The following is a 12,162-nucleotide window of genomic DNA, read 5'->3' as shown; positions in this document are numbered from 1 at the left end:
TTCACCTTTTCTGAAAACATTTCCGTCAAAGTTCTTCCCTTTATCCTGGTTTTATTCATAACTTCAATTTAAACACTGTAAACACATTCACATTCAAATTTCTAAAGTTTATTCAAAACAATCTTAACTGCATTTTAAGCACTTCTTTAATACATGTTTCTAAATATTTGGAAATTACATTAAGCGAATATTTTAGCCATGGATCTAAAAAATGAATTTTATAGATACTTGAATGTACGGTGAATGTATTTATACTTTATCTATCCATCTTTTAAGCTTTGTCAAACTAAAGTGTGATGTGCCCAAATATGACAGTGACGTGACGTCCTCGTGTTTCAAACGTCAATCTTTCTTTGTTGCCATTATGATGTTTTTATAATTGACATCAAAGCGTATAAATTAGTATTGCAAGTATTTTAGAGATGCTGCAAACACAAGTGTCACCACTAGTATTGTTTTACAAACTCTGAATTGAATACCATTGTTCGGTTCATCTGTTGTTTCCTCTAACACTACGGGAAAGATAAAATGTCCAAGAACTGGAAAATGATCTGATAGATCCGACATGACTCGTGTTCTTCGACATCTTTGTTCATCCGGAAAGCGATAACCAGGAAAGAGAGACACACTACAGACCTCGAATGGTTGCGTCAGCGGTCGAATGACCTGAACATTGGAGGAATCTGGTAGCAGATGCTCGTTACTGTACAAGGCGTAATCAAGCCACTGTGACGTCGTATCTTCTATTGGTGTTCCTGGAAACACGTCATTTAATGATCTGTCATACGTATAATTGAGTTCACCTCTTCTTTCTGGCTCAGACGAGTGCAATGTATTGATGACATCCTCCGCGTGGTTTTGTGTATCTACCCAATCACAGTTGAGATCTCCAACATACATCACCGGTTCGTCTGCTGGAATACTTTGGCGCCTTTTGAACATGTACATTTCCTTAGCCTGTGCTACACGCACCGCCTGTGTTTCAAACCTCTCCTGAGCCTGTAAATGTGTTCCTAATACATGATATCGCCTGGAGATATTTTTGACAGTCTTTTCAATTTCTACATACATTGCCCCTTTCCCAGATAAGAAATCAGTCGTGGAATATGCTGCATTTTCGTAAACATGTTGTGCTTTTCTGAGAATCGGCCAACGGGATGCTATAAAAACTCCACCGTTTTCTGGTTTCAAAATTGTTGTCGGCGTACCAACGGTTTCAGTGTAGTACACAAATCCATATTGGGTCAAAATGTCTCGAATCGTAAGACTGCTATTAGAAAAACATCCTCCCATAAATACTTCATTAAAACAAATTACATCGACTTCTGGATGCAGGCTAATCAGCTGTCGCACAATCCGACATGTTCTTTCTCTCTGACCACTCTGGTAGTACAGATAGCGTAGTTCCCATACGTTGTAACTGATGACTCTGATCTCATTCACGTCCTTGGCTGGTGCGAGGGAATTTGCTTCTGGTGACGCGCACATGACTCTTTTTGTACCATTTGTCTTGCATTGGTTGTCGTTGAAACATATGTATTCAAGTCCAAATTGGTCACACACAGATGTTTCGGTTCGATTACATTCTACATCTGAAATGGAATTAAAGAATTAGATTTAAATGTAGCTTGGACTCCAATTCTTCTCTTTGTGGCTTTTTCTATACTACACTCAATACTGTACCGTAAACATACAGTAAGTCTTTCCTGAATCCTTCTAAACATTAGAAAAGGATCTCCGTCTACACACTTATATTTTATTTGTGTATAATTTATATTTTCTATGTGGAAAATAAACAACAAACAACATTGAATTCGATGATAATCAACGGTACATTATAAGATATACTAGCACGTAATTGGAACTGCACTTACCGACCCAAACACTTGGTCTGTCTCCTACAGACGATTCTTCGCAATCTGAAGTAGAAGAAAGAAGTGGAAAATACATTAAAGATTGCTTTAGTGGTGTGTGCTGTCCTAACAAATGAAACTACGATTAAGAAAAAGACAACGAATGGCTCGTATCAACTTCATTATCAGATAACCAGTGGTTGGTGTCCATATTTTTACAATTAAATCTGTACCTTGGTATGGGCATTAAAGAGTGTCATCCTCAGCAGCCAACACGGTACAGATGATATGGAGGTGTACAGCAGCAGCAAATGCACTTTACTTTTGAGTTTATCAGTGCTACTAGTTGCTACCGACCAATGATAGGTTTTTTTTCTCGTCCCTAACTCGGTTGGACTCTCATGGATATTCTAAAAATGATAAATTAATTTGACTCGTACCTTGTGAAACGCTACCTGAGATGATCCCAGCAATTATTAAACTAAGAGATAATCGTACGACCAGAGAAGATGCCATGTTGTTCCCGTACGTACTTACAGTTCAAAGTTATTTAAAGGGTGTGATGTATTCGGTAGTTGTTTTTTGTTTGATGTGTGTGTGTCGGGCGATTGGACTCTGATCGAATCTGTCAAATTTTGTATCAATAATTGATAGGCCCGATGATTATTTGTCACACATTACCATCTTATCCTTATGTACTGCTAATGCGTAAGATGTTTGTGTTGTTGGATATAATGGAAATTAGTTATTTAATTACTTGTCCAATAATCTGACAATGGTGAGGAGTATCACTTAATGAAACTCTCTCAGGTGAAAGATATTATTAAACCATAGTATTAATTATATTGATGGTAAACTTAAATTTCTCTATAGACAAGCAACTTTTCTTCGAGAGAAAGAAAGAAAAATTATTTGGTATGCCCTCATTCAAAACACTTTGACTATGCGTGTTCATGGTACACTGTAACACCAAAAGCACTACAAAACTAGAACGACTTTCCGAGAGTGCATACCTAAAACGCCTAAAAAATAAACTAGTAAAATTCTCCTACATAAGATTTTACCGAAAAAATATATATAGTTTTTTTGTTTCTTAATGCTGTGTGCGATTAGGCTAATTACACTACAGCCATGTGTATGTGAATTTGGTGTAATGCTTATGTAACCAGCCTTTCAATAGTTTCAGTTGACTAACATTAGAACAGCAAGCAAAACTATTTGTCCAAAAAAACTCATTTTTGGACAAGAGGCAAGGGTTATAATTTGTGATTTGTAATTTTGAAATTTTTAATACACCAATTTTCTTGAATTTGAATAGGCATACCTATCTACACCAACAAATTCAGATTGATAACTTGAAAATTGTAGGCGCTATCGTGCTAACAAACAAACATACGACATACATACAACCAAAGTATGAAGTACCATACTTAAGTATCAGACACACGCGATCGACTACATATTCCTCCTTGACGGAGGTAAATAAACTGGAGATTATGCAATGGTGAGATTTTTCGTAGGAAAAAAGGTACTAGATAGCTTAGGGCTATGTGTGTTGAGGATAGGGTCACTAAAATTAAATTGAAAATTGTGCACAAAAAGCATCATATCTTAGTAATAATCTTATCAAGGCTGAGAAGCAACATGCACATGGTACTCGACAAAGTTATTTTAATTTCGTTCCACTAATCTCTTCCAATGGTATAGATGGTACATTTTATGCTTCGGCAATGAAAGAATGGAAAAGGAACTGAGAGTGTAAATGTATTTCGAAAATTAGTAAAAATCTCGCATCGAAACGGCATGGCATCTAAATTTAATTTACGAAATAAACATGAGTTATTGGTATTCTTCAACTATCCTGATCATAATCATTTACTTTAGTTCTTTTATATATCTTTTATGAGTTTTTAACGGTTTTTAGTCGCGTGCAACGCGACTCTACAGTCGGTCGGATGGTCGGTCGGTAAACACTAACTCAAATTTGAGCACGCAACTGCAGCCATGTATATGGCCTTGTTAAATATTTCAGAAATATGTTAAACATAGTTCTATACGGTTTTAAATATTTTAAACATTGTTTTATGTTGTTTGTTTTTTGCGTATGTGATTTTGATCAAATGAATGAATGAATGGTAAATAATCAGATGTTATTATGAGAAGGCGTAATTTCCTGCCATCATGTCGTATTGTTTTTATCTTTAGGCCTATATAGAGCATACCAGTTCTCATGGTCTCTTATGAGCGGATTGGATGTTTGGTCCGGCTGATCTTTAAAACAATCCCACTTTAAACAATAACTATTCATAATTATGTAAAACCATTGGAACTGTTCATTAGTTATTTCCTAAAGAATGTTTTAATAGACATTTTAAATGTATGACACTTATAGAATATCTTTCATAATAAAATAAATGTTAACATTCTATACAAAGTTCATGATATTATCATCCATTTTATATTTTAATTTTTATTTATTTTATTTAACTCCAAACCAATAGCGAGTCATCGCCACTAACAGGCACAATATGGCAGTCTTCATTAAAAAAAAATCAGTGATTACTTTTTGTCTGTCTATCACATTTTCATTTTATTTTGTCTTCCAAATTCAGTTAGTTTTCTGATGTAGACCTATGTAACGGGAAGATGTGTTGTGTGCCCTATAATTGAGCGCAATGAATGTCTATTCTGAGTTACTTATTAAAATAACTATTCAAAGTTCATGTATTGTTTTTTGGGATTCCGACATATAGGGATCAATTCGATTTGAACAGCATTTCATCCTTTCCCTCGCATCGAGAATGTCCATCAAATGTTTGGAATTCGGTCTCTCGGCGGTTCTTTTATCGCCGCTACGTTCGACGTCTAGAAGGTAACAAAGTAAGGTCGTGTCAATTGCCATGTGATACACAGCAAAGAAGCTGTCGGCAACCATGTATGCAACTAATGTCATCAACAAAATTGGTGCCAAATAATCCAATTCTAAAAAAAATAAAATCTCGTCAGTAGAAGATTCCACGTGGTTGCTAAAATATAACAAAGCTACGCACATCGTGCCTAGAGTTATCACCAATTTATCGACGAATAACATGAAGCCGGTAATTCCACCAAGGATGATGTTTTGTTCAATGTTTCTCATGAGAAGATTGAAGGCGTTTCTTCCTGATACAGGTAAATTCTGTCCGTGCAAAGCAATTTCGACATAAGCGTTGCGATCAAGCATGCCCTTACAACAGAAACAGCATTCACAGAACTTGCAAATAAACTTGACAGTTTCTGCACCGCCAGCAAATTCTACGCATCTACGAATTAATTGGATGATTGTTATAACAAGCGAACCAAAAGAACCAAAAGCGAGCGATCCAATATGATAACGAATGCATCTCCAAAAAGATAGAACTATTGGAAAAGATTTACCATTTGGTTCAGTTTTAAACTCCCAATAATGACATGCGAATGCTCCTGCCAATGTCATTTCTTCTAGAGCACTTATGAAATTCACAATCCAAAATAGCATTACTAGGCTGTACGCTAGAAAGTAGTAAACATAAGTTGGAGCAAGGTTCACAGAGACCAGGACGCAATCAGCTGTTTCGTAAACTTCTGTTGGATCACAACTTTCTCCATCTGAATAATGACTGTTGTATCTTGCATTTGTTATCTGGTAAGGGGAGTTTGAAATGGATGATATTAAGACAACGCTAACACACCAGTAAGTCAGAAAGGCAAGTTGGACGACTACCAGTATAATAGGGAATATGAAAGAACGGAGCATTGATGAAACAGCTTTGCTCGCCTCTTTTATCAACAAAATTTGAATCGTAATGCGTTTCATTAGAAAAGTCACCAACAAAGTCACGATTCCTATAAATACACTCATGATAATGGCAGTTATGTACCAGATTTTCTCCATTTTAACGTAATTCGTAAGCTCGTCATAACCATCAATTTCAATCGAATGCGAAATGCAATCGTTTTCTTTATATTTAATGCAGTTTCGTTCTTTCCAACAAGAGTAAGTTAAAAAGACCAGCAATATATACACCATCACCATTCTACTCCAGACTAAAAAGGCGACGCAATAGTGAAATAATATAACGTAAATCAGAGAAAAGACAAAGACAATAGGCATTGTTACAATCATACAAACAATCATATAAGGCATTATTTGCTTTAAATATTCGACTGTGCTGTTAAAACGTCCATGTCTTTGATAAAAGTCTAATATCTTAAAAGCATTATCAAGAGCATCATCTGTAATTTTTCGGTTATTTGGTGTTGTATCATTTCCTGCCCACTCTTTAGATGTCAAGAAATTTGGAAAACAACGATCAACTAGTGGTTCACTTTCTGTGTAATAGTTTGCACATTTCTTCGTGTCTAAAAGATATTGTATGGTGGCATCTCCCCTTTTCACTTCATCTTCTGCGTCTATGTCATATTCACAAATAAAATCGTTCCAGTCAATATCAGTAACATTCTGTTCATCTAGTTTATTAGAATACTTAACTTTGATGGCATAGTTTTCTGTTGGACAATTTTTTACGCAAACTTGACCAGACCCTGGACATTCGAATGTCGAAGGTTGGGCCTCCTCCAAACACTCCAAATAATCAAAGAAAAATAGATACGGTTTGTCAGCAACTGCTTCTGATATACCACACACCTGGTTAAGATAGTCTATTGGGTAAATTAATATCTCTGCGTTACCTTTCTTGAAACCGATGGCGCCGATCACTCCAAGCCCAGCAACGAACAGACCAAATGTCAAGCAACATTTTATATCTGTACACTTTCTATTAGAAATTGGACCAGTAAAGTTCGGATCGTAGGCTATTGGCTCACCATAATCATCATTTGAACTATCACTGTTTCGTCGTTCACTCATATTGTGGTGTTTTGTACAATATATATTATGTCTCTAATGTTGCGGTTATATAACACAGACATTATAAATGTATCTCCATGATCTAGTAACTCGGCATGTATAGACTTTGGATTATAGGTTACAACATTATCTTTATATAAGTGATTAATTAGTTCTTTTCCCAGTTACGTTATTTTGGCAAACCCTTTCTGAAACGTCACAGCATGAGTTGAGACTTCTATGTCCTGAAGTGTTTAACCATTATGTATTTAAACTTCGTCCTCGTGTTTAGTCCGAATCGCATACCGAGCTGACAATGCGTTTACTGCTACTTATAACACACAGTTCCATAAATCTACTTGTTTTCTTTTGTTGAATTAACGAACTTGTTTTTATTCGTAATGCCGTGTTAGGCCCCATACATACAATGCACTAATTTAATACGGCATCATGAGAGAATTTAAGCTACTGTGGGAAGAATGGTTTATTCACCGTCGTCAAGAAATACAATAAACGTATATTCTAGCTATTAAATAGTATTCTTGTCGGTCAACATTATTGTTGTACTCAAGCCGTTTACAACAGTTCAGTAATTGAATAAAAATATTGTATATTGAGATAGAAAACTACGAGGCATCCTTGTATTATACAGTATTGTGTGCGGGTGTATGTTTTCAGCATTGACAATCATAGATAGTCCGTACCTCAAAATGGCTTCATTAGGTAGTTAAAATCAGTACCGAAATCATAACCAATAACTTCTTATACGTTACCGGTACGTAAATTTACTTTATATATATGTACATATTATATAGATTTCGTGCTACATATTATGGTTGGACGATTGTTATAACCAGCGAACAAAAAGCAAGTCAAACTGATGCCTAATTATAATGCGAAAAATCGTGAAGTAAAACTCTATCTACACTATCAAACTTTAAGTGACAAAACATGTGATGTGCCTATATATGGACATAATTACGTCATTTCACTACCCTATTTGGGGCAAATCACACTTTTTTGTCAAAATAGTTTGATAGTGTATATAGCTTTAGGTCTATTCAAAATAAACAGTAATAAAACACAGTTTATGGACACACTACGGTATTGTAAATTTACTAACTGCCACAAAATTGCATATAATATTATATTTATTCACTTTTATATTTATTCAATTTCTTTTCGTTTCATTTCTTTGTTTCTACTCTTGAATGTAGTTAATTTTGTCTGTAGATGTAACAGTGGTCGTTATATACATTGTGATTAGAAGTAGTGTTCAATGTTCTTGTATTGTTATATCGATTTCTTCTATATAGGGCGAAATTCGATTCGAGCAGCATTTTACCTTTGATTCGAGAATGTCCGACATGTGGTCGGAATTCGGTCTTTTTGCTGTTCTCTCATCACCGCTAGCTTCTAGATCTTCCAGGTAACAAAGGAACAACGTGTCAATTGCCATTTCGTAAACCCCGAAGAAGCTGATAAGATAAGACAGTCAAATTTGTTTTTTCATTTCCTAAGTATACTAAAACATGAATTAATTTTACTTGGATTAACAATCACGTTTGAATCGTATGCCTCTTTTTCTGATTCAACTTCTGAAATATCATTTTTTTTCCATATCTACTGTGTTTTGTTACAACAAGGAAGAATTGATGTACTGACATTCTAATGTAAATATAACAATAATATAATATAACGTAAGTTTTTTATAGACCTTCGGATTTGTACATAGTTAAATAGTAGAATATTAACTATTTATCAGTTCAATATGATTAATTGGTATTATTGTTAGTCTCTAAGTATCATTATCAGTTGGCCTACGTGTGTGACAATCGATACTACTGCACATTATCGACACACTCCAAACTTTGTTAGTGAATATTGGGTTTATATACGCAAGCGCAGATCAAATGAGCAAACGACTCGAACTGGAGTGCGCAACTAGATAACACAATCTGCACTTAAAGACCAATGGACTGAATGATACCCACAGTGACACGCGAACAGCGATGAATCTTAAAAACATTTATATTCACGTTTAGAATGTAGTAGCCTAAAAAGCGCAAAATCGTGAAGCTATCCGAATTGACGGCATTTTGTTAATGTTGAGGAATCGGGCTGGGATATAAGAAGGCATAAGTTCGGAACCGGATCTGACTAGATTTGGCAAAATGTTTTTACGGTCTCTGCCTCGACATCCGTAGGCCTATGGTAATTTCCAACAAACTTTATACCATGATTCGCATATACATTCGCGTACCGCTACTTTCTAGTATCTTACTATTTAATACTCAGCAGACGATAATAATGACAATGAAATACGTTACAATTAAAATATTTAAAATGATTTAATATTATTTCATTCATTAATATCAACAAGTCATGTGATATTTTGTAATTATTATGCATTATTGATAAAGAAGCCTTCAATTTTTAGGCCTGTTAAAAATACAGTAAAACACACAATTAGGCCTAACACAGTTTATTTACATACAGTTGAATCACTACTCATTATAGACGAAATTTCATTTTCAAATAGAAAAGTCACACATAAATTTAAGTTCAGATTGATAGTTTGTAATGCTATTGTTAGTACAGTATGCAAGTAGGGCATACAGTATTGACAACCATATTTAACTAGTGATGTAAATTATATTTGGTGTTTCATTTTGTTATCTTTTAAGAGGTTCTTATACGGGTTTTAAACATTAAAATACCATAACTTGGTTATTGATTTATCTTAAATATTACCTAGTATTAGATAATATTATACGATATTATATATTATTACGATTTACAGATATAGGATTAAAAACCTTCATCTGGTTTTAGGTTCAGTATTTATAAACTGAAAATTCTTGGCGAAAGAAACAAAAAATAGCGAAACTCTCGGAAAGGTTATTTTTTGCTAATTGCTTTTTCGTAAAGAATTGTCGATTTATGATTTAAACTACAGATATAATAATAATATAATATAATTTTATTTTACGTGTGTATTATATTGAACAGAACACATACTTAAGGATGGAAAAATACTGTTAATTGCATGAGATGTTTGTATTGTTATATTAATGACAAGTTCACTTACGTGTAATTCTTCATTACAATTATCATTTCATTTTACAATGGTAAGCAATCGTACAGGTACATGAGAATACTACCGGCCATGCCGTCTTAATTATGTTTTCATTCTTTTATTAAGGCTACTTACATCCACATGTCAGTTCGGAGAGATTTTCTGGGACAGAACGAACGTTGTGAAATCGTCGGTTTGACAGCCCTTCTCATTTTCCAATTTTGCCATTTACTGTTTTACTTTCAATATACATAGGCCTAACTCGTTATCTTCGCGTAAATTACCGTGAACCAAGTATAGAAAAGTACGTGGAACATTTTGTTTCATGTCAAGAAAATTTATTAAGTTAAAAAATGGAAAATAATAACAATACATGATTTAAGACTTCAACATTATTAGATATCCTGCACATTTAAGAAAAAACAATGTTTCTCTTCACATGTAAGATAAAAAAAACACACACACACAAGAAAACAAACAACAGTCAAATAAAGAAACACCTAACTACACAAAGCATTTTAAACAATGATCATATAAAGTAATTGCAAAATGTTATGTCAATTATAGCCCTAAATATCTTTCATAATAACTGTTTAGTATTTACACAGAAAAATGATTGCTTATTGTCACCATTTTATTTCATTTTCATTTATTTATTTGACTAACAAACCATAATGTAAAATATACAGAAATTAATTATCCAGGGACTGCTAAAGTAAATAAGATTAATATAACTAACAAGAGTCAGCAATCCGACGATCTTACCTAAAACAAATTTAATATAAACAATATATTTAGATTTTTGTTTTAAAGACTAAATAAACTTTTAAGCGTCATTATTTTACAGCCTCATGTCGATCTTGTGTTTTTGTTTCTAAACCTTTTACAAAATGTAAGCCTCATCGTCTGAGGGTGTCTTGGATGGCCTATATTTAGCTACCATCGATCCTAGTATCAGTCTCGTCTATATTAGAAATGGTGTTCAATGCTGTTGTATTGTTAGGTTGATTCGATTCCGTCGTATTGGGCGAAATTTTATTCGAGCAGCATTTTACCTTTGATTCGAGAATGTCCGACATGTGGTCGGAATTCGGTCTTTGTGCTCTTCTCTCATCACCGCTAGCATCTAGATCTTCCAGGTAACAAAGGAACAACGTGTCAATTGCCATTTCGTAAACCCCGAAGAAGCTGTCTGCAACCACGTACGCAGCCATTGCCATGAACAAGATTGGCGCCAAAAAATAGTTCAATTCAGTAATAAATACAGAAGATTTGTCCCAGTACTTGCCGAAATATACCGTTGCTCCGTAGACCGTGCCAAGAGTTATTAACATTTTACCGAAAAGAAATATTAACCAGTGAATTCCTCCAAGGATGACGTCTGTGCTGATGTTTCTTATGAGAAGATTAAAGGCGTTTCTTGCCGATGTACAGAAGCTTTCACCATGTACAGAAATGTGGATGTACGCGTTGTGATTCAAAATCTCAAAATGACACGTACAAATAAACTTTTTGAAGGCATTGTTTCTTGAAATGTTTGCAGATTGTGCTACATATTCTATGCATCTACGAATTAGCTGGAGGATTGCTATGACAAGCGAACCAAAAGCGAGTGATCCAATATGATAACGAATGCATCTCCAGAAAGATCGAAGTAATGGGAGCGATTTGATGTCATCTGGTTTAGTAAACTCCCAATAATAACCTGCGAATGCTCCCGCCAATGTTGTTTTTCCAAGAGCACTTATGACATTCAGGATCCAAAATAGCCCTACTAGACTGTATGCAAGGAACCAGTAAACATAATTTGGAACGAGGTCTTCAGCAACCAGGACACATTCAGTTGTTTCGTAAACTTTAGTTGGATCACATCTTTCTCCCGCTGTATAGTTGTCATCTGTTGCGTTTATCTGGTAAGGTGAATTTGCAATAGACGCTATAAAGACAACGCTAAAACACCAGTATGTCAGGAAGGCGAGTTGCATTACAAACGGGATAATTGGCCACAGAAGGGAATAGGGCATTGATGAAACTGCTCTAATCGCCTCGTTGATTCCGAGAATTGCAATTGGAATGCGATTGATTAGAAATATTACCGCCAACGTCATAGTTCCTGTAATTACACTCAAGCCAATGGCCGTTATATACCAAGTTTGCTCCATTTTAGCATAACTCGTAATCTCATTGCCATTAATTGCAAATGAACTCGAAATGCAACCTTTTTCATTATTTTGTATGCAGTTTAGTTCTTTCCAACAAAAGTAAGTTGCAAAGACCAAGAGTGCATAGACAAGTATGATGCTGCTCCAAACCATAATGGCAGCAAGCCAGCGAATTAGTATGATGTAAATCAAAGAAGCAAA

At 34.8% G+C, this 12,162-nt stretch overlaps 3 protein-coding genes across 3 annotated transcripts in view; all 3 read right to left on the bottom strand.

Moving 5' to 3' along the window:
• LOC144852162 (protein YIF1B-A-like) overlaps positions 1-12,162 on the bottom strand; it is a 238,405-nt gene that overhangs the window by 136,205 nt on the left and 90,038 nt on the right. The gene's annotated exons all lie outside the window — the stretch shown is intronic.
• On the bottom strand, positions 400-2,369 carry LOC144852289 (sphingomyelinase C-like). Its single transcript, XM_078710064.1, has 3 exons — positions 2,294-2,369; positions 1,875-1,919; positions 400-1,592 (listed from the first exon to the last, which is right to left on the bottom strand). The coding sequence occupies exons 1-3, from the start codon at positions 2,367-2,369 to the stop codon at positions 400-402; spliced, it is 1,314 nt and encodes a 437-aa protein (XP_078566190.1).
• Positions 4,567-6,741, bottom strand: LOC144852288 (choline transporter-like protein 2). The gene has a single exon (XM_078710063.1). It carries the CDS (start codon positions 6,739-6,741, stop codon positions 4,567-4,569), a length of 2,175 nt encoding a protein of 724 aa, XP_078566189.1.

The sequence above is a fragment of the Antedon bifida genome, chromosome 9 (genome assembly GCF_963402885.1).
Source record: "Antedon bifida chromosome 9, ecAntBifi1.1, whole genome shotgun sequence".
NCBI lineage: Eukaryota > Metazoa > Echinodermata > Crinoidea > Comatulida > Antedonidae > Antedon > Antedon bifida.
Note: the sequence above shows the minus strand (reverse complement) of the source record. Positions and strands in the feature narration are given on the sequence as shown.

Bases quoted from the DNA above. Each gene is read 5' to 3' on its own strand.
- LOC144852289 (XM_078710064.1), bottom strand. From the start codon at position 2,369: ATGGCATCTTCTCTGGTCGTACGATTATCTCTTAGTTTAATAATTGCT. The intron at 1,920-2,293 runs GTACGAGTCAAA...CTTCTACTTCAG, and splicing joins CTCAGGTAGCGTTTCACAAG to ATTGCGAAGAATCGTCTGTA. The intron at 1,593-1,874 runs GTAAGTGCAGTT...ATTCCATTTCAG, and splicing joins CAGACCAAGTGTTTGGGTCG to ATGTAGAATGTAATCGAACC.
- LOC144852288 (XM_078710063.1), bottom strand. From the start codon at position 6,741: ATGAGTGAACGACGAAACAGTGATAGTTCAAATGATGATTATGGTGAG.